Source organism: Ranitomeya variabilis, chromosome 2, assembly GCF_051348905.1.
Source record: "Ranitomeya variabilis isolate aRanVar5 chromosome 2, aRanVar5.hap1, whole genome shotgun sequence".
In the NCBI taxonomy this organism is placed as follows: Eukaryota; Metazoa; Chordata; class Amphibia; order Anura; family Dendrobatidae; genus Ranitomeya; species Ranitomeya variabilis.
In genome coordinates, this window is record NC_135233.1 from 851,689,972 (window position 1) to 851,713,488 (window position 23,517).

A 23,517-nucleotide genomic window follows, 5' to 3' on the forward strand; every position below is an offset into this window, starting at 1 on the left:
AGCTCGAGCACAAGTACCACAGGACTGCACAAATGACCGCACATCCCTTGACAAGGAAGGCCACCAAAAGGACCTGGCCACCAGATCTCTGGTGCCAAAAATTCCCGGGTGCCCTGCCAACACCGAGGAATGAACCTCGGAAATGACTCTGCTGGTCCATCTAGCAGGCACAAACAATCTGTCAGGTGGACAAGAGTCAGGCCTACCAGCCTGAAATCTCTGTAACACACGTCGCAGATCTGGAGAAATAGCAGACACGATAACGCCTTCCTTAAGAATACCCACAGGTTCAGCGACTCCAGGAGCATCAGGCACAAAGCTCCTAGACAGAGCATCGGCCTTCACATTCTTAGAACCTGGTAAATACGAGACCACAAAGTCAAAACGGGAGAAAAACAATGACCAGCGGGCCTGTCTAGGATTCAGGCGTTTAGCAGACTCGAGATACATCAGATTTTTGTGATCAGTCAAGACCACCACACGATGCTTAGCACCCTCGAGCCAATGACGCCACTCCTCAAATGCCCACTTCATGGCCAACAACTCCCGATTGCCCACATCATAATTTCTCTCTGCCGGCGAAAACTTCCTAGAGAAAAAGGCACAAGGTCTCATAGTAGAGCAACCAGGGCCTCTCTGCAACAAAACGGCCCCTGCCCCAATCTCCGAAGCATCCACCTCAACCTGAAAGGGAAGTGAGACGTCAGGCTGGCACAAAACAGGCGCCGAAGTAAACCGGCGTTTCAACTCCTGGAAAGCCTCCACGGCAGCAGGAGCCCAGTTAGCTACATCAGAGCCTTTCTTGGTCATATCCGTCAGCGGTTTAACAACGCTAGAGAAATTTGCGATAAAACGACGGTAGAAGTTAGCAAAACCCAAGAACTTCTGAAGACTCTTAACTGACGAGGGTTGAGTCCAATCATGAATAGCTCGGACCTTGACTGGATCCATCTCCACAGCAGAAGGGGAAAAAATGAACCCCAAAAAGGGAACCTTCTCTACACCAAAGAGACACTTTGAGCCTTTTACAAACAAAGAATTTTCACGCAGAATCTCAAAAACCATCCTGACCTGCTCCACATGCGAGTCCCAATCATCAGAAAAAACCAGAATATCATCCAGATAAACAATCAAAAATTTATCCAGATACTTCCGGAAAATGTCATGCATGAAGGACTGAAAAACTGAAGGTGCATTAGAGAGCCCAAATGGCATCACCAAGTACTCAAAATGACCTTCGGGCGTATTGAATGCGGTTTTCCATTCATCGCCCTGCCTAATGCGCACAAGGTTGTACGCACCACGAAGGTCTATCTTGGTGAACCACTTGGCACCTTTAATCCGGGCAAACAAATCTGACAACAGCGGCAAAGGATACTGAAATTTGACAGTGATCTTATTTAAAAGCCGATAGTCAATACAAGGCCTCAAAGATCCGTCCTTTTTGGCCACAAAAAAGAATCCCGCACCAAGAGGGGAAGAAGAAGGACGGATATGCCCCTTCTCAAGAGACTCCTTGATATATGAACGCATCGCGGTATGTTCAGGTACCGACAGATTAAACAGTCTCCCCTTAGGAAACTTACTGCCAGGAATCAAATCTATAGCACAGTCACATTCCCTATGAGGAGGCAGTGCACTGGACTTAGACTCGCTGAAGACATCCTGATCAGACAAATACGCCGGAACTTCCGAAGGCGTAGAAGAAGCAATAGACAAGGGCAGGGAATCTCCATGAATTCCATGGCAGCCCCAACTTGACACTGACATGGCCTTCCAGTCCAAGACTGGATTATGGGTCTGTAACCATGGCAAACCCAAAACAACCAAATCATGCATTTTATGCAGAACAAGAAAACGTATTACCTCCCGATGTTCGGGAGTCATGCACATGGTAACCTGTGTCCAAAACTGCGGTTTATTTTTTGCCAATGGCGTAGAATCAATACCCCTAAGAGGGATAGGATTTTCCAATGGCTCAAGAACAAATCCGCAGCGCTTGGCAAATGACAGATCCATAAGGCTCAGGGCCGCACCTGAGTCCACAAACGCCATAACAGGATACGATGACAGTGAGCAAATCAAAGTTACAGATAGAATAAATTTAGGTTGCAAATTACCAATGGCGACCGGACTAACAACCTTAGTAAGACGTTTAGAGCATGCTGAGATAACATGTGTAGAATCACCACAGTAGTAACACAAGCCATTCTGACGTCTATGAATTTTCCGCTCATTTCTAGTCAGGATTCTATCACATTGCATTAAATCAGGTGCCTGTTCAGACAACACCATGAGGGAATTTGCGGTTTTGCGCTCCCGCAACCGCCGGTCGATTTGAATAGCCAGGGCCATAGAATCATTCAGACCTGTGGGAATGGGAAAACCCACCATCACATTCTTAATGGCTTCAGAAAGGCCATTTCTAAAATTTGCAGCCAATGCACACTCGTTCCACTGGGTCAGCACGGACCATTTCAGAAATTTTTGGCAATACACTTCAGCCTCGTCCTGGCCCTGAGACATCGCCAGCAAGGCTTTTTCTGCCTGAATCTCAAGATTGGGTTCCTCATAAAGCAAACCGAGCGCCAGAAAAAACGCATCAATGTCAGCCAATGCCGGATCTCCTGGCGCCAGCAAGAAGGCCCAATCCTGAGGGTCGCCCCGTAAAAAAGAAATAACAATTTTTACTTGCTGAGCGGAGTCTCCAGATGAACAGGGTCTCAGGGACAAAAACAATTTACAATTATTCCTGAAATTTCTAAATTTAAATCGGTCTCCGGAAAACGGTTCAGGAATCGGTATCTTAGGTTCTGACATAGGATTTCTGATAACATAATCTTGTATGCCCTGCACACAAGCAGCAAGCTGGTCCACACTTGTAATCAAGGTCTGGACATTCATGTCTGCAGCAAACACAAGCCACTCAGAGGTAAAGGGGAAAAGAAAAAAAATGAGAGAGAGAAAAAAAACCTCAGAACTTTCTTTCTTATAATCCCGCTTCTGCAATGCATTTAACATTTAATACTGGCCTGGCAAACTGTTATGACCCCAATGGCGAGGGTCTCAGAGGAACAAGTAAGTCTGCGAAGTACAAAAATCCAGCTCATAGGGCAGTGGTAACTGGGTTGACCATATATCTACTCCTAACGCCAACACTAGAAGTAGCCGGGGAACATGCCTACGTTGGTCGCTAGATGTCTCGCGCCAGCCGGAGGACTAACTACCCCTAGAAGAGGAAAACAAAGACCTCTCTTGCCTCCAGAGAATAGACCCCAAAAGTAGGATACAAGCCCCCCACAAATAATAACGGTGAGGTAAGAGGAAATGACAAACACAGAGATGAACTAGGTTTAGCAAAGAGAGGCCCACTTACTAATAGCAGAATGTAGTAAGATAACTTATATGGTCAACAAAAACCCTAACAAAAATCCACACTGGAGATTCAAGAACCCCCGAACCGTCTAACGGCCCGGGGGGAGAACTCCAGCCTCCCTAGAGCTTCCAGCAAGGTTAGGATACAGATTATGTACAAGCTGGACAAAAATGCAAACAAAAACAAATAGCAAAAAGCAAGAAAGCAGACTTAGCTTAATTTAGCAGGAACCAGGATCAGTAGACAAGAGCACAACAGATTAGCTCTGATTACAACGTTGCCAGGCATTGAACTGAAGGTCCAGGGAGCTTATATAGCAACACCCCTGACCTAACGACCCAGGTGAGCATACAAGGGATGGCAGACATTCCCAGAGTCAAATCACTAGTAACCACTAGAGGGAGCCAAAAAGATAAATTCACAACAACAAACGTAGAGATGAACTAGATTCAGCAAAGTGAGGCCCACTAGTCTACATAGACAGAAAATAGATAGTGGACTATGCGGTCAGCAGAAAACCCTACAAAAACATCCACGCTGAACATTCAAGAACCCCCACACCGACTGACGGTGCGGAGGGAGAATATCAGCCCCCTAGAGCTTCCAGCGAGCCAGAAAATCAAATATTAAGCAAGCTGGACAAAGACACTGAAAAATGCAAACGATCCAAATTATACAAAACGGACTTAGCTTTTCTTGCATGAGACAGACTGAAAGGAATCCGGAGGAGACCATATAGGTCTGGATACAACGATGCCAGGCAAGAGACTGAGTCCGGAGGAGACTTAAATAGGGAACACCCGCTGCTTAACGACACAGCTGGAGCTCAGGCCTGCAACAAGACATGCCTAACACAATACCGTTAGTGACCACCAGAGGGAGCCCAGAAACACAGTTCACAACAGATTGGTAAAATTTTCAGCCAACTGAATCCTTTGTCTACACTGCGCTCGCTCCAATCTTAGTTCAACATGCCCAAGATCGATGTGAGTGGACACCGTTATCAAGTCCTCCAGTGTAGTGGGAATCTCCCTAGTGGACAGGGCGTCTTTTATGTGGTTAGCAAGACCCTGCCAGAACACGGGAATCAGGACTTTATTTGGCCACTCCAGCTCAGACGATAAAGTCTGAAACTGGATGGCAAATTGGCTGACCAAGGAAGTGCTCTGTCTTAACACCAGTAGTTGGATCATGGTGTCATGAGTCACTTGAGGACCCTGAAAGACCTGTTTCAGAGCATCCAGAAAATGAGGCGCTCTGAATCAGCTGGTCATTACGCTCCCACAGTGGCATAGCCCACTCCAACAACTGCCCGTCAATAGAGATACCACGAATCCCACTTTGGCCTGTTCAGACAGGAAACGTGAGGCCAGCACCTCCAACTGAATAGCGCACTGGTTCACGTATCCACTGCAAGCCTTGCTATCCCCCAAGAACCTATCGGGGGCAGGACATGTGGGAAAGATGGGACAGGCGTTGCAGCAGCGACGCTGGTAGTGGCCCCACTGGCAGCTTTTGTCACAACTGTGGTAAAATCCACTGCTGAAGTTGTCCACTCAAGAGTAAGCAACCTGCCCTCCAGCTGCTGGATGTACCACTGAAGAAGCTGCTCTGCCATTGCTAGCTAGACCCTGGTGCAAGTGTACTGTTAGGGTTGGTAGATCACACTAAATATAAATTATGTTTAAATGCGATCGCAACCCAGGGTCCACAGTGCAGAGATGGTAAACTTCAGTTAGTAAACAATGGCAGAGCAAGACTGCGAGCAAGCACCTTAAAAACACTGAGTTAAATGTCACTCAATGTGAACAGAGCACAAAGTAACTAGCTCTGTTTCTCCACAAAGCGGTACTTTACCAAAGGGCTCTTTAAGCTGAGCTCTGTTACTCCACAGAGCAGTACTGTACAAAAGAGCACTTAGATCTATACCCTGTTGGATGACACAGGAGTAAAACAATAATGACGCTAGTTGGGGGCCCTAAAGTAACCCCCCAGGTCTAGGCTGGTGATTGTGCTTGCTCTGAAACTCAGCTGTGCTAACCGCACACACAACCGGAGTCAGATGCTAAGTCAAGTGGGAGTTCCCATCCTACACTGCCTGCCTAGATACTCAATCGCCGTGCTAAAAGCAGCACACATGCACACAGAGTGATAGCGTATCCACTCACACACAACACGGAGGACCTTTTGTTTATGTTCAGGTCATGTCCAGTCGGAAAGGACCTTGCTTGTGGACTAATTCGGAGCTGCCACATCACCTGAGCAGCTGACGACCGACCACCAATGAGATGTCAACAAATCATGTGCATGCTCAGTAGGGTGATTTCTGGACTTAGCCTCCAGAACATCTGTTTGCTGCTGCCTATCGCTGGTCACCATAGACTTGGCAGGAATGCCAGCAGTAACCAAGCGAACAGCACAAGCATGAGCTAGATGATTTGACTGACGTCTTTGTTCAGCCACACCCACTGCAACCGAAACAGGATGGGAGACTGCGGAGGCAGACAAGGCTTGAGATCTACCCCGTGCAGCGGTAGAATCCCAGTGCCTAACACAGGGCATGTTAATTAGAGGTGCAGCTGAGTGTTAACCCTGTGAGGGAAAAACAAGTTTAAACAGAATGAGTCCCGTAGAGTCAATGGAAAACAGTCGGATCTGATATTACAAAAAAGAAAACAAAGCAAAGCAAAAAAACAAACAAAAAGAATATTACATTGTGAGAACAATGTTAGCTATATTGGAAGTCCAGATGAGTATTTAAGCCATTGGGACTACGTGTGTGGAGTTTGAATTTTCAAAATGTTTCACGGTTCAACACCTTTCTTCTCACATCGTCTACCCTTGCGAGTCTGTAGACCTTCTCAATACCTAAAAATGTTAGCGAACTAATAACCCCCTTATGAACCTGTTCAAAATTCCTAGACACGGCAGAAATATTGACAGCTGTGAAATTAACCGCATCTGAGAGGTGGCGACGAATGCGCTTTGTGAGTGGTCCCACTGTACATCTAACATATTGTACCATACAACTGGTTCACTCCACGAGGTAGATAACACCCATACTATTACAATTAATAAAACTTTTGATATGAAAATGTTCCTGTGTGACCATAGAGGTAAATTCAGTTTTTTTTAATTATCAGCATAAAGACATGCCTTACATGGGACATGACCACATCTATAGAATCCCTTGACAGAGCCAGGTAGATTTACTAGGCAATTTAGATGATTGAAAGTAGCTAGGAGATAATAGATTTTGCTTTGCAGAGTGGGAGTTTTTTTTAAATAAAACTGAGTTTAGAATTTTTTAGAATCACCACTAGCTTGGAATCTTCATTAATAATTGGTAAGAATTTCTTAATAATATTAATGATGTCAGAAAATTGCTGAAGTAATTGTTCCCCTATAAGTAATTCTTCTACAGAGGCTAAAACAATGACTAAAAGATTGACACAAAGGCCGGTGTTCCACTTGCAATTGCAATGCGAGAAACTCGCATGAGTCTCTCTCCTCAATACCCGGCGCTGCCGCCGGCACTCGGGATCGGAGTGTGCGGCAGCATGTATTTCTATAAAAATATTAGTATTACTTGACTATACGTATACTTGACTTCACTATGCTTTTTGACAAATTTATGTGAACCAATTGTGGCTGATCTTTGGTGCTACAAGATCTCCTGAGTATACCAGTACCCCAAGGGTGGTTGAAAAAATTTCTTGATGCACTGTGCAAAGATCAGAAGGGAAGAAATGCCATATTGGAGTTTAGGGTTTGCTGAAATGGTTTTGGGGCGACACGTCACATTGGCAGAGCCAGGTGCCAGAACAGCATAACTCCTCCATAAGTGACCCCATGTTACAAACCACACCCCCATTAAATGCATCTAGCAGTGCAGTGAGCATGTTGACACCACATGTGCCGCATAGAGTTGTATACCATTGGGAGGGTGTTTTAGATCCAAGTTTATTTTTTACAATGACTAGTAAGAAAAATGGACTTCGCGGTTTGTTGTGAAATTTCTCCTAAGTACTCCTAAGTATGCCAATACCCTACATGTAGTCGGAAACTACTTTTACTACTACTACTACTTTTTGTGGATTGCCGGGAGAGGCGCGTGTCTAGCGCGGGGTCCCTCCCGCATGCGCCACACATGTCGCGTGTTAATTGGCCATGATAGCGGCATGCACCTATATAACCATGACACACTTAGTATCCACACAGCCCCCCGAAGAAGCACATCACGCAAAACACACGTCGGGGCCTCCTGCTGGACACTGACCACACAAGAACACACATGGGTAAGCCCAATGGATGTTATAGCATCTAGTTACTATCGCACTTTATGGGCATTGTTGCAATACTAGGGAGATTTAGGAGGGATTGGGATAGGCACAGTATACGCCATTTGTTGTTACTTTCTATAGATTTCCTTGTCTTTCCTCTGTTCCCCTCCCATTTACACCCAGCAGTATACTTTGCTGCTTGGGTGACATAAACTGCCTGGGCTGTTGACATATGAAACCCTTACTATATTATGTGTATGTTCCCATGTGGTTGGTTGTCCTTCTGAGTCATTCACCTTGTCCTCATCAATTTTGTCATTATATGTATTAAATATTTATGTATGTCATTTACAAAATAAACTTACACTTGTTTAGCAATGAGTGTCATACGCATTTATGGGGCATCAGGCTCTTGGTAGTTGATAGGATTTCCAATATTTGGGGAGTTTGCCCCCCTCTTTTCCCGTGTAGGAGTGCTATGGGCACCCCTTGTGATAGGGATTGTTTGAGTCAGTGTTACATCCACAGATTCGGTTTTTGTAAATTTTTTGTGGAAAGTGTAGAAGTGAAGGAATGCTGGCACAGTCTAAACAGGCCACCGAAACTGGCAGACCCAGAGGTTGTCATTTGCCATGACAATGATCAGTAGCCCACGATGATGTCGCGGGGGTACGAATCGGATGGGAGAGTGAGCTATTTTTACCTTTGCAAAAATGAAAAAATTAGATCTAAATCAAAATTTTGTGGGAAAAAATACAATTTTGATTTATTTCTTGCACATTGCTTTAATTCTTCTGAAGTACCTGAAGAGTTAATAAACCTCTTGAATATGACTTTAAGCACTTTGAAGGGTGTAATTTTTAAAATGGGGCCACTTTAGGGCATTTTCTGTCACATAAGCCCCTCAAAGTCACTTCAAATATATTAAGTGGTCTCTAAAAAAAAATTGTTTTTTAAATTGATTGAAAAACTAACAAATCACTGATTAACTTTGAACCCTTTCAACTTTCTAGCAAAAAAAGTTGCTAATATGTTGCTAATGTAAAGCAGACATGTGTTAACTGTTATTTATTTTTTTTGTGAGGTATAACTATTTTTGCCTCCCTGTTCTGGAGCAACCCTGGCTTCTCCTAGCTAGTGCCATTTCCAATAGCAAGCACACTCCACAGATGATTTCTAAGAAACGCATCAGGAGAGATTCTTTAAAGGGAAAAAGCTATACTTGGGTACTGCCCTTATTAGGGCAGGAGTCAATGCAGAGGGTACGACAGGGCAGATTGAGGAAGGTTTCGACCCACATGGCTGTAACCCGGATGCCATTCTGTATATGAATTGGGTGAGATCCACACATTTTCTTCTTTTCATTTCTCTTTTGTTGCACAAGGGCATGTATTTATTTGTCTCTTTGTCCATCTATATAATCGTCTAAGGGGACCTCCGGCCGCGACCAATCAGCGACAGGCACAGTCTGGCCACGAAATGGCCGCTCCCTACTCCCCTGCAGTTAGTGCCCCCTCCATACTCCCCTCCAAATCAGCACCCGCCGCCCACATAGCGTTTTTGCAGTCTGTTAAACCGACTGCATTACACCGCGGCATAACTCGGTGTAACGCAGTCTGTTAATGCTGCTATTTACCCTGTGTGACCAACTTTTTACTATTGATGCTGCCTATGCAGCATCAATAGTAAAAAGATATAATGTTAAAAATAATTAAAAAATAAAAAAATGGTGCTATTCTCACCTTCCGCCGTCCACCGATGCGCGCGAGCGGCGAGGTTTCCGCCAGCTTCCGTTTCCAGAGATGCATTGCAAAATTACCCAGATGACAGCGGTCTTGTGAGACCGCTAAGTCATCTGGGTAATTTCACAATGCATCACTGGGAACGGAAGCTGGCGGCAGCCTCGCAAGCATCGGGACAACTTTGGTGGACGTCGGAGGGTGAGTATATAACTATTTTTTATTTTAATTCTTTTTTTTAACAGAGATATGGTGCCCACACATGGCTATGCTATATAATACTACATGGCTGCTATATACTACGTGGCTGTGCCATATACTACATGGCTGCTATATACTATCTCGCTGTGCTATATACTACATGGCTGTGCTATATACTATATGGCTGTGCTATATACTATGAGGCTGTATTATATAGTACATGGCTGTACTATATCCTTGCCCCCGAACCCCCAACATCCTGTGACCAATCAGTGACAAATGCAGTCCAGCCATGAAATGACGCAGATTTAAACCACGCATTGCTGATTGCTTGCGTCTGGCCGGCCGCAACCAATCAGCGATATTGGCGTGGGATTTAAACACCGCTCAAGTGATTGGTAGCTCACGGCTGGCCACAACCAATCAGCGATCGGCGCAGTCCAGCCACGAATTGGCGCCAGATTTGAACCACGCTTTGCTGATAGGCCAGCCGAGTGCGACCAATCAGCGATATTGGCTTGGAATTTAACCCCCACTCACAGCGCGACGTACATACATACATACATATTCTAGAATACCCGATGCGTTAGAATTGGGCCACCATCTAGTTCATAAATATTCAGGTATCATTGTATTTAATATGTATCTTGCTGACAGCTTATCACTTTTTATGGAAAGATTACCATGTGTTTAGTGTAAATGACTGTATCCTGACATTATCAGGGGCCCTTTTGGACATTTTTCCGCTTTGTCAGATATAATTAGTTCTTTAAATTACATAAATAAAAGTTACTTTTTAAAGTATCCTCTTAGCTGCTAAAATAGATATATATATTTGGGCTGAGGCTACTTTCACACTAGCGTTAACTGCAATACGTCGCAAATGCGTCATTTTGCCGAAAATACGCATCCAGCAAAAGTTCTTGCTGGATACGTTTTTTCGTCATAGACTAACATTAGCGACGCATTTGCGACGCATTGCCAAACGTCGCGTCCGTTTTGCGACGCTTGGGCGTGTGGTAGCGGACCGTCGGGAGAAAAAAACGTTACATGTAACGTTTTTTGCTCCCGAAGGTCCGCTTTTTCCGACCGCGCATGCGCGGCCGGAACTCCGCCCCCACCTCCCCGCACCTCACAATGGGGCAGCGGATGCGTGGGAAAAGTGCATCCGCTGCCCCCGTTGTGCGACGGAGACCACGCTAGCGTCGGGAACGTCGGCCCGACGCACAGCGACGGGTCTTTCCCGACGCTAGTGTGAAAGTAGCCTAAGGGCACAAAATTGAAAAGTTTGAAAATTGCTACATTTTCAAAAAAAAAAATTGCCACATTTTCAATGTTTTCCTAAATAAACACAAATTATATGAACCAAAATTTATCACTATTATGAAGTACAATTTGGGAGGAAAAAATAATTTCAGAATCGCTGGGAAATGATGTAGCATTCCAAAGTTATTACCTCATAAAATGGTCAGAATTGTAAAGCTTGGCCTGGTCAGAAAGGTGAAAAGAGGCTTGGTGGTGAAGGGGTTATGTATATTATTCATATTATATGTTGTTGTTATCTCATGTTGATGTTATTGATGTTACCTGCTGTTAATAGAATGAATGTACACAGACATAACATCAGAACGGGCGTTATGAACACAGTCTCTCTAGGCATCTTTCAATGAAACACAATAGCAATTTGAAACTAACCATCATTGAACAGATACCAGAAAATGTGCAGAACCGTCTACAATAGGGAATCCTACTGGAAATACATGGTAACTCTGTAGGGATGGGAAATCTTGTGCACCTTGGGATTAATTTTCCATCAAATAATTACCAATTAATTTGTGTTAGTTTTTATGGATCTAAAGATTCATGTTAAGGGTCAATTGTTTTATAAGGTTGTGTTCATTATCTGGGGTTGTATACATGTATCTGTTTTTTTCACAGGTACATTTGTTGGAAATGGTTAATGCTACATTGTAACAACCAATGTGAATGATATTCAAAGTTAATTGATTACATAATGATCACCTGAATGTCCTAACATCTGATTTGTCAGCAGACACCCAAGGGTGTATATAATGGCCTTGAGTCATTATGTATGGTACATTTGTATTGTGCCTATTGAAGGAACAGGTCCTACTCCAAAACTCATAGCAATAAAATTAAAACAATATTTTAAAAAAATTATTTTTGCCTCATGATTGGACACCGATGACTGTGGGCAGCGCTTCATGCACCACGTGAAAATCAAATTTTTCATGATTTGATTCTATCACCATCTCAAATTTGTGATAAATGCAAACATAAATACTTTAATGTAAACCAATTATCCCATCCAGGGGCGTAACTACGACAGGTGCAGGGTTTGCAATCACACCCGGGCCCTGGAGCCTAGGGGGCCCTAAAAGTCCCTTTGGCCTATAGAAAAAAAGACTATTGCTATTAAAGATTTAAAATATTTGGGGTCCCCGTTGGAGCTTTTGCATCGGGGCCCATGAGTTTCAAGTTACGCCACTGATCCCGTCCATATGTTAATTGTAACCAGAAAACATTTTAAAACAAAAGTATTCCTTTTTTCCCTACTCCATGATTAAGGGCACTTGATGCCAGATACCTATTAGTGGTTTGGATTTTTACCGATTTGCCGTAGCTGTGTTAAACATTTTGGAATTAATCATTAAATAAATGTTAATATACATTAATTTAGCAAGTCCATTTTTGGAGGGAATTACAAGGCATGCCAGGAGAGTGGCAAGGATCTGAATATTTGTGATTTTTCATATACTGTATATATACACATACACTGCACCATGAACTTAATGCATTTTTTACAAGCTGTTTCTGGGTGGCTTCATTTCGTTTATACATTTTCATCATACATATTTTAATATGTGCTCTAATTACAATGGAAAAGCCAAATATGACACATCTTGAAAAATGAAAAAAATAAATGACACAAAAAATCATACTGTTCACATTTATTTTATATATCTCTACTGCCTTATAATTAACATTTGCCCATTTTTCACTGTAAAAAAAATGAGGCAAAAAAAAGATAGGAAAACATTGCTAAATTGGTTGACTTAGCACTTTACTAATTCTACATTTTTACTAATGTTTCTCTAGTCACTCAGCTATTTTTAAGTGGAATATACAGAAATGTCAGTCAGCATGATTTTTCTTGTATTCAAATTGAACACCTACCTGAATTGCTTCCAATATAGAGGTCTGGACGGTGTATGTTCACAGCAATGCCATCATTCAAGAAAAAGTTATCCTTGTTCCCACTGATAATGGTAAAACACTAAGTTAGTTTCTTGCAAAATTTTGTTCTTTAATAATGATTCACCAATAAACCAAAACCAAAATACATCCTCATATCCAGGCGTAGGAAGGCAGCTACTGAATACAGTTTACACAATATACTGAATGTTAAACTATGCAAAGCAAGATGCGTTCATTATACCATCTAGAATTGACATAAATACTATAGAATTGAAAAGAACGTAAACTCATGAATTAAAATGATTTTAAAGAAATTTTAAGAAATTAAAGGTACCTTCACACGAAACGACATCGCTAGCGATCCGTGACGTTGCAGCGTCCTGGCTAGCGATATCGTTTAGTTTGACACGCAGCAGCGATCAGGATCCTGCTGTGATGTCGCTGGTCGCTGAATAAAGTCCAGAACTTTATTTGGTCGTCCGATCGCTGTGTATCGTTGTGTTTGAAAGCAAAAGCAACGATACCAGCGATGTTTTACACTGGTAACCAGGGTAAACATCGGGTTACCAAGCGCAGGGCCGCGCTTAGTAACCCGATGTTTACCCTGGTTACCAGCGTAAAAGTAAAAAAAACAAACAGTACATGCTCACCTGCGCGTCCCCCAGCCTCTGCTTCCTGACACTTACTGAGCGCCGGCCCTAAAGTGAAAGTGAAAGCACAGCGGTGACGTCACCGCTGTGCTGTTAGGGCCGGAGCTCAGTCAGTGACTTGAGGTCTATTCATTCCTGTTTGAAATCTCTAGCCTGAGCCAATAATAGTATTCCTACCTGCAATAACCAATTAGAGGTCTTGGGTGACGATCTATTTCATCCCAATTCATTCCACCATCTTTAAACCAAACAAGCACAAAGGCCTGGAATCCATCAGTGGTCAGCACAGCCTGGTATGTGTTGGTCTTATAATAAAAAGAATACATGATATTATAAAACAGAAATGTACAGAGTATCAAAATTGTTTGTTCTTATAAGTTCTGTACTATAATTAGATACCAAAGAATGAAAAAATAAAAAGAAACTGCAATCACCAATGGCAATGAATTGTCAGCAACTTTTTTGAGGACGTTACATGTGGAGAGGAGACATAAAGGGATGATTGAACGACAGGTGTTTCATGAAATAAGCACAATTTACGTGAATTAGCTGTCTCTCAATCATCCCTTTCTCCTTTCCTCATGTGACGATCTTAACCCCTTCACCCCCAAGGGTGGTTTGCACGTTAATGACCGGGCCAATTTTTACAATTCTGACCACTGTCCCTTTATGAGGTTATAACTCTGGAATGCTTCAACGGATCTTGGCGATTCTGACATTGTTTTCTCGTGACATATTGTACTTCATGTTAGTGGTAAAATTTCTTCGATATAACTTGCGTTTATTTGTGAAAAAAACGAATATTTGGCGAAAATTTTGAAAATTTCGCAATTTTCCAACTTTGAATTTTTATGCCCTTAAATCACAGACATATGTCACACAAAATACTTAATAAATAACATTTCCCACATGTCTACTTTACATCAGCACAATTTTGGAACCAAAATTTTTTTTTGTGACGGAGTTATAAGGGTTAAAAGTTGACCAGCAATTTCTCATTTTTACAACACCATTTTTTTTTAGGGACCACATCTCATTTGAAGTCATTTTGACGGGTCTATATGATAGAAAATACCCAAGTGTGACACCATTCTAAAAACTGCACCCCTCAAGATACTCAAAACCACTTTCAAGAAGTTTATTAACCCTTCAGGTGTTTCACAGGAATTTTTGGAATGTTTAAATAAAAATGAACATTTAACTTTTTTTCACACAAAATTTATTTCAGCTCCAATTTGTTTTATTTTACCAAGGGTAACAGGAGAAAATAGACCCCAAAAGTTGTTGTACAATTTGTCCTGAGTACGCTGATACCCCATATGTGGGGGTAAACCACAGTTTGGGCGCATGGCAGAGCTTGGAAGCAAAGGAGCGCCATTTGACTTTTCAATGCAAAATTGACTGGAATTGAGATGGGACGCCATGTTGCATTTGGAGAGCCCCTGATGTGCCTAAACATTGAAACCCCTAACAAGTGACACCATTTTGGAAAGTAGACCCCCTAAGGAACTTATCTAGATGTGTGGTGAGCACTTTGACCCAACAAGTGCTTTACAGAAGTTTATAATGCAGAGCCGTAAAAATAAAAAATCATATTTTTTCACAAAAATGATCTTTTCACCCCCAATTTTTTATTTTCCCAAGGGTGAGAGAAGAAATTGGACCCCAAAAATTGTTGTGCAATTTGTCCTGAGTACGCTGATACCCCATATGTGGGTGTAAACCATTGTTTGGGCGCAGGGCAGAGCTCGGAAGGGAAGGAGCGCCATTTGACTTTTCAATGCAAAATTGACTGGAATTGAGATGGGACGCCATGTTGCATTTAGAGAGCCCTTGATGTGCCTAAACATTGAAACCCCTAACAAGTGACACCATTTTGGAAAGTAGACCCCCTAAGGAACTTATCTAGATGTGTGGTGAGCACTTTGACCCAACAAGTGCTTTACAGAAGTTTATAATGCAGAGCCGTAAAAATAAAAAATCATATTTTTTCACAAAAATGATCTTTTCACCCCCAATTTTTTATTTTCCCAAGGGTAAGAGAAGAAATTGGACTCCAAAAATTGTTGTGCAATTTGTCCTGAGTACACTGATACCCCATATGTGGGTGTAAACCATTGTTTGGGCGCAGGGCAGACCTCAGAAGGGAAGGAGCGCCATTTGACTTTTCAATGCAAAATTGACTGGAATTAAGATGGGATGCCATGTTGCATTTGGAGAGCCCCTGATGTGCCTAAACATTAAACCCCCCCACAAGTGACACCATTTTGGAAAGTAGACCCCCTAAGGAACTTATCTAGATGTGTTTACTTTTGAGAGCTTTGAACCCCCAAGTGTTTCACTACAGTTTATAACGCAGAGCCGTGAAAATAAAAATTATTTTTTTTTTTCACAAAAATGATTTTTTAGCCCCCAGTTTTGTATTTTCACAAGGGTGTCAGGATAAATTGGACCCTAAAAGTTGTTGTCCAATTTGTCCTGAGTACGCTGATACCCCCTATGTGGGGGGGAACCACTGTTTGGGCGCATGACAGAGCTCGGAAGGGAAGGAGCGCCATTTGGAATGCAGACTTAAATGGATTGGTCTGCAGGCGTCACGTTGCATTTGCAGAGCCCCTGATGTACCCAAATAGTACAAACCCCCCACAAGTGACCCCATATTGGAAACTAGACCTCCCAAGGAACTTATCTAGATGTGTTGTGAGAACTTTGAACCCCCAAGTGTTTCACTACAGTTTACAACGCAGAGCCGTGAAAATAAAACATATTTTTTTTCCCACAAAAATGATTTTTAGCCCCCCAAATTTTTATTTTCCCAAGGATAACAAGAGAACTTGGACCCCAGAAGTTGTTGTTCAATTTGTCCCTAGTACGCTGATACCCCATATGTTGGGGTAAACCCCTTTTTGGGCGCACGGGAGAGCTCGGAAGGGAAGGAGCACTGTTTTACTTTTTCAACGCAGAATTGGCTGGAATTGAGATTGGACGCCATGTCGCGTTTGGAGAGCCCCTGATGTGCCTGAACAGTGGAAACTCCCCAATTCTACCTGAAACCCTACCCCTAACCTCACCCCTAACCGTTTACTGAACATTTTCTGACAGTCATAAGTGCACGTATATAAGTGCCACGTATATAAGTGCCACGTATTTAAGAGCCACGTATATAAGTGCCACGTATTTAAGAGCCACGTATTTAAGAGCCACGTATTTCAGTGCCACGATATTTCAGTGCCACGATATTTCAGTGCCACATATTTCAGTGCCACGTATTTCAGTGCCACGTATTTCAGTGCCACGTATTTCAGGCATTGAAAAATACGTGGCACGTAAATACGTGGCACTGAAATACGTGGCACTGAAATACGTGGCACTTAAATACGTGGCACTTAAATACGTGGCACTTAAATACGTGGCACTTAAATACGTGGCACTTATATACGTGGCCACTGAAATATCGTGGCACTTATATACGTATATACGTATATAAACGTATATTTCAGTGCCACGTATTTCAGTGCCACGTATTTCAGGTTAGGAGTAGGGTTAGGGGTAGGGTTAGGGTTTTTTGTTTTTTTCTTGTTTTCTTGTGTTTTTCTATAAAAATGCATGCGTTTTACCGCGTTTACATGCATTTTTTCACACATGTGGTTTTTTTAAAAAACGCATGCAGATAAAAACGCAAGTGTGAAACCAGACTAAAAGACGCTTTTTATAGCAAAAAAGTTTTTGCGTCTCCACATTTTGAGACCTATAATTTTTCCACATTTTGGTCCACAGAGTCATGTGAGGTCTTGTTTTTTGCGGGACGAGTTGACGTTTTTATTGGTAACATTTTCGGACACGTGACCATTTTTGATCACTTTTTATTCCGATTTTTGTGAGGCAGAATAACCAAAAACCAGCTATTCATGAATTTCTTTTGGGAGAGGCGTTTATACCGTTCTGCGCTTGGTAAAATTGATAAAGCAGTTTTATTCGTCGGGTCAGTACGATTACAGCGATACCTCATTTATATCATTTTTTTATGTTTTGACGCTTTTATACGATAAAAACTATTTTATAGAAAAAATAATTATTTTGGCATCGCTTTATTCTGAGGACTATAACTTTTTTATTTTTTTGCTGATGATGCTATATGGCGGCTCGTTTTTTGCGGGACAAGATGACGTTTTCAGCGGTAATATGGTTATTTATATCCGTCTTTTTGATCGCGTGTTATTCCACTTTTTGTTCGGCGGTATGGTAATAAAGCGTTGTTTTTTGCCTCATTTTTTTTTTTTTTCTTACGGTGTTTACTGAAGGGGTTAACTAGTGGGCCAGTTTTATAGGTTGGGTCGTTACGGACGCGGCGATACTAAATATGTGTACTTTTATTGTTTTTGTTTGTTTTTTTTAGATAAAGAAATGTATTTATGGGAATAATATTTTTTTTATTATTATTATTTATTTAGGAATTTTTTTTTTTTTTACACATGTGGAAATTTTTTTTTTTACTTTTTTACTTTGTCCCAGGGGGGGACATCACAGATCGCAGATCTGATAGTGTGCACAGCACTCTATCAGATCGGCGATCATACTTTCATCGGAGCAGGCTGCAGCTTTCATCTGCAGCCTGCTCCGACCCGGAAGTGCTCCCTGCAGGACCCGGATACAGCCCCTCGGCCATTTTGGATCCGGGGCCTGCAGGGAGAAGACGTTCGGTACCAGGTGAGTACATCACCTTGTACCGATCGTCTCAGGGAAGCCCGCAGGGAGCCCCCTCCCTGCGCGATGCTTCCCTGTACCGCCGGTACACCGCGATCATGTTTGATCGCGGTGTGCCGGGGGTTAATGTGCCGGGGGCGGTCCGTGACCGCTCCTGGCACATAGTGCCGGATGTCAGCTGCGATATGCAGCCGACACCCGGCCGCGATCGGCCGCGCTCCCCCCGTGAGCGCGGCCGATCGCGTATGACGTACTATCCCGTCGGCGGTCATGGGGGCCCACCCCACCTCGACGGGATAGTACGTCTGATGTCAGGAAGGGGTTAATAAAGTTGCTGATAATTCACATACCAGTGGTGATTGCAGCTCCTTTTCAATTTTTCATTCTGTAGCATCATGTTATAAATAGAGATGAGCGAACATTTGCCAATCTCAAAGTTGGCACGAACGTTGCACATTCGGATTCATGTTCGGATTCCTGAGCGTGTTCAGCAAAATTCGGTAAATTATTGAGTTTCCACTAAGGTTGTGATCTTACCGGCTGTTCTGATCAGCAGTAACGTTACCGCCAGTAAGATCGTTATGAATGGTCAGAGCGCTGCAGGGACACGCTGTCAGATGTGCGTGACCACACAGATGTGACTGTGACCGGCAGTGCAGCAAATCATTATAGCCGGTTAGAGAACCGCGATTTCCATGCTTTCAAATGACAGCGTGAGCTCACAGTTGTGATAGGAGGTAAAAAGTTTACTTTCGCTCACTGGCATCAGCTGATGGGACCACTACTGCCGCTAATAACAGCGAGAGCAGAAGTGGCTGAAGGAAGTACTAAACAGCTGGCGCATGCACTCTAAAGAAATAATAATAAAAAAAAACCCAGTGAATTTCACTGTATTTTTATCACCAGCCAGGCAAAACTAACAGCTGTGGGCTGAAACCCTCAGTTGTCAGAATTAGCAAGGCTGGTTATCAAGAATACAGGGGTCCCCATTCCATGTTTTTTAAATTATTAAAATAAATATATATTTTTTTAAATGGCATGGAGTCCCTCCAATTTTTGACAACTAGCCAATCTAAAGCAGAGAGCTGGGAGCTAATATTCTCATGCTGGTAAGAGGCTATGGATATTGGAATCCCTAGCTTATAAATAGCAGCCTGCCCAGAAAATGCACATCTATTAGATGCACCAATTGTGGTGCTTTGCCTAGCTTTTCCCACTTCCCCTGTGGCTGTGGCAAGTGGGGTTCATATTTGTGGAGTTGATGTCACCTTTGTATGTTCCGGTGACATCAAGCCCACGGCTTAGTAATGGAGAGGTGTCTATAAGACGCTTATCCATTAATAATCCTATAGCTATATTGTAAATAATCACATAAAGTCTTTATTTGAAATAAAAACAAAACACACTTCTGTTTTTATTTAAAAATAACAAACAGTTATACTCGCCTAACACCACTTCCATTAAAGTAAAAAAAAAAAACATACCTCACCTGTCCGTCGTTCTACCCCACGCCGTAATCCATGCCTGGGGATAAACAGTTTTCAACCCAGACGGTGCCAAGATGCGACCTTCCAGGTTGAGAACCACTGGTGAATGAGCTTCTGAGAGCGCAGCCTCAGTGACTAGTGATGACGTCATTGAGGCTACTGAATGGTCACTGAGGCTCCGTTCCCAGCTGGGTCCCAGAACTGCTGGGACTGCAGTGAGATCGCCACTAGCACAGTGAGAAAAAGTCTCATGGGAGAAAACAATGATTTTACCACTGATCAGAGGCTGTGTTTTACACGCTGTCATGCACATGATTGTGTGGCAAACGCTGGATGTTCTGGCCCCCCTTTCAAGTAAATGGGTTCCGGGCTCGTATACTGTACTGGTACCCGAACTGAACCTTTTTTCACTGTTCGCCGAACCCGAACATCCAGAGGTTCGCTCATCTTTAGTTATAAACATTTCCTATGCTATGCTTTCCTATGGGCTGTGTACCACCAAATCTGGTTGCCTGGTACAATCTTATGCCAATTGCGCTTCTGGTTTAAATTATCTCACAGGTGTGGTAACAGTGCCAACATTTTCTGCCACTTTGTCATATGTGTTATACTTTAATTAAAATTTTCTTAATGTCTAACCTTGTCATTTTCCTTTGCTGGATACGCAGGAACATTCTCCCAGGTAATCTTCAATGTCCACTGAGCTGTGTATGAAATCTGGAATTGTGTGCTAATGATGTTCTCAACATCAGGAATGACGATGCCATCATTATTGGTGTATTCCTGACAAGGGACAATTATTAAATATTTATACACTTTGTTTTCTACACTCTTCACTTTTGTTCACCAATTAACCAGTGTCATAAACCTACCTGGTAGTAAGTAGTTCCCACTCCTTTAGACAAGTCTGCATCACTCCAGTATGCTGCAATGGCGGCCAAATCATATGTTTCACTAAATCCATTGACTGGTGGGTGAGAATAAGAATATATGGTATTTCTCGATCTCGGGAACACAATCAGGCCGTTGTCTGTGTACTATAAAAAAACACACACTTTAAAGTTAATTTCTCACATCTTGTGACTGAAATAGTTCCCAGCCATTTATACTTACATAGACAAAGTTTCTTAAACTGTTTCCAAAAGGAAAACCAATTTTTGGCTGGAATACTAGAGAGGTAAAGTCTGTCGATCTTTGGTCGTAATTAGTATCATTTGCATTTGTTCCATATGGAAAAAGGGAAATGGCTGCAGTGAATGAAATACATTTATTTATTATAACATGTACAATACTTGCATGCACATTTCTTATTATTTATTTTAATATTTTCTATAAAAATTAAAACTGTGATTGTAACAGAATATTGGAAAAAAAATTAAAAGTAATAGCCTTCTGTGATTCACATTGATACATGGATTCACTGCCCTTCCTCTACACTGCCTGAGTCAACTTTTGCAAACAACAAACATGAGTATAATTCCTAGCACAGCTATGCACAGATAGTGTGGGGTAAGGGGCAGTGCAGCAGAGCTGATAGTGCTATGAAAGTGGGAGAGCTGATAGAAGGGCTTGTAATGTGACACAGCTAAATTCAGCTGAACTGCCCTTTTCTCCGCATGGACCTTATGTGAAAGTCATGGATGCTCTAATCTTCCAACACTTTCTAATTATGCAGGAGATTAGATAAGGAAAATCAGAGCTGTATCATTACATTTCACACACTGAGAAACCTAATCTGTTGGGGTGGGCATGTTCTTTATCTGCTGTGTTACTGCCTGCTTATGATTGGGCAGCAGATATAGGAAGAAGTACACATCCACAGTGAAAATTATCTGATATTGCCCACTTGGGCTTAACAAAAGTTAACTCATTATGTGTCAAATACATTGATTGATAATATCTCTGCCATAGAGAAGCTAAAATAAAAATAATAAAAAAAATTTTATTCCTCTCTGCTGCCCCTATTACATTGTGTGTCCAGTTCAACATGAAAAATTTTGTAAAAGGTCCTCTTAAATGCAAGAAACAAATTCATTAAAAATCAGAGGGTGATATATCTCTTCACTGTGCTCAGCGAACCTTAGGTATCAAGAGGCTTCTATGCTAAAATAAGTCGAGGTAAATCATTAATATATGCCATTATTTCTCGATCAGTTAAAATCTGATGAATGTGATCCTCAAAATCAAAAAAATTAAAGAAGCCAAAGCTTAACACTTGAGTTTCTTGAAATATTTTACTACTGCATTAATGCTTTTGGCCACACTCTATACAGGAAACTGCATCAGTTTGGTGGAATAATTCACTCTACAAAATATGGAAGTGGCTCACATGACCTCAGTTGTCTCTTTGCCATCTTCCCCAATATGACTTAGACACTATTGTGACACACAGTATTTTAAAGCCAATTAGAGGAGACCAAAATATATATAAAGAAAATAAATGTGCATAAAACTAACATGTACCTGTACAGTAAACACCATCTCCTGTGTAGTATGCTAAGCATTGGCAATAAAAAGATCCAGCCACATTAGAGCATCTGGCATTTTCTGAGCAATTATTCAGTGCAGGAGTAGAACACTCATCAATATCTAAAATGAATGAATTATAGATATCGCATTAGTTACAATGAGTACTTTTATATCAATACTTATAGGCTGTTAACCGGTTCCCAACTTTGAACGTAATGCTATGTCTTATTTTGCAGTGTGTTCCCTCAAATGTACATATATGATAAGCTATGGCCTAGATAAACCAAGCCGTTGCTAACTCTTGGGGATTATGACGGATAACAGCTAGAAGAGTATGTCCCAATAATTTAAAACATAACTTTTACTTAGATATTAAAAAAGAACAAACAATGTACAACAAACTAATAAAGTGCTCACGCTGAAAACTGTGCTCAAGATAAAAAACTGGTTTGGTCTCACCAATTGTGGACGAAGGATCCCCGCATGGATAAATAGGGTAATCCTAGGGAGGGTCCAAACTGTAGGGTGATAGAAGGGGACAGGGACCTGTCTCTAATCCCCTGTCGTGCCCCAGCAAAAACTCCTGTCCTTACAAGGACAGTCCCAAGTATGCCCTACTATGGACACCCCCCACCAAATATGATGTAGTTAACGCCTCCCTACGCGTTTCTTCACCAATAATGGAGATTCATCAGGGGAGTATTTTTCATGGCCAAACAGGCCTAGACGTCAATTCAGAGGTCCATGAATCAAGTCCACTTAAGCATCCAAACACATGAGGTATACGCAGTGGCTGTATATCATCCTAGCGGTAGGCAGTCTCATGTGGCAATCCACCCTGGTAAGTGAGTCAGCCCAGAGTGGCATCCGCTGTCTCCTTATATGTGTGACAAATAAAGAGTCCCTCCCCACCAAGAGGATCTATGTCAACCAGTACCTACCCCCATCCGGTTCTGATAGTAATGCTTACCGGATCGTTTTGCGCTCCATCACTGGAACGCACGCTGTCTGCCCATGTGCTCCATGGTTGCCGGCCGCTTCCCCAGTGCGTCTCGCGCAACCGGAAGTGCCGACGCCATATTGAATACCTCATTTCCGGTACGCCGCTGCTGTTGTGCGTTCCAAACATGACACGCAAGCGGCTGCAAGCACCCGGGTGCAAGAAGATGACATAATTGTATACACCAGACTCCGTTAGTATGAAGCGCTCCAGATGTGTAGCCAAGGCAGTTATAAGAACCCGGACCAATAGTACTAGCGTAGATTATATACATCATATGTGCTTCATTGTGTGTATATATACCAATTATCACTCGAGCATAATGGGATATCAAATATATAAGCAGATAAGTGTCATTCAGACTAGCCCACCCTGTATATGCATCAAAT

General features: G+C 42.3%; 1 protein-coding gene across 1 annotated transcript in view; it reads right to left on the reverse strand.

The window, feature by feature from the left end:
- LOC143803974 (mucin-4-like) overlaps positions 1-22,140 on the reverse strand; it is a 284,408-nt gene extending 262,268 nt beyond the window's left edge. The window contains exons 1-5 of the mRNA XM_077281725.1: positions 22,123-22,140; positions 20,532-20,696; positions 20,299-20,442; positions 13,646-13,773; positions 12,798-12,880 (exon numbers count right to left, since the gene is read on the reverse strand). Of these exons, the coding sequence (XP_077137840.1) occupies positions 12,798-12,880; positions 13,646-13,773; positions 20,299-20,442; positions 20,532-20,696; positions 22,123-22,140 (538 nt within the window). The remainder of the gene's footprint in view (positions 1-12,797; positions 12,881-13,645; positions 13,774-20,298; positions 20,443-20,531; positions 20,697-22,122) is intronic.
- Positions 22,141-23,517: the final 1,377 nt, after the last annotated feature.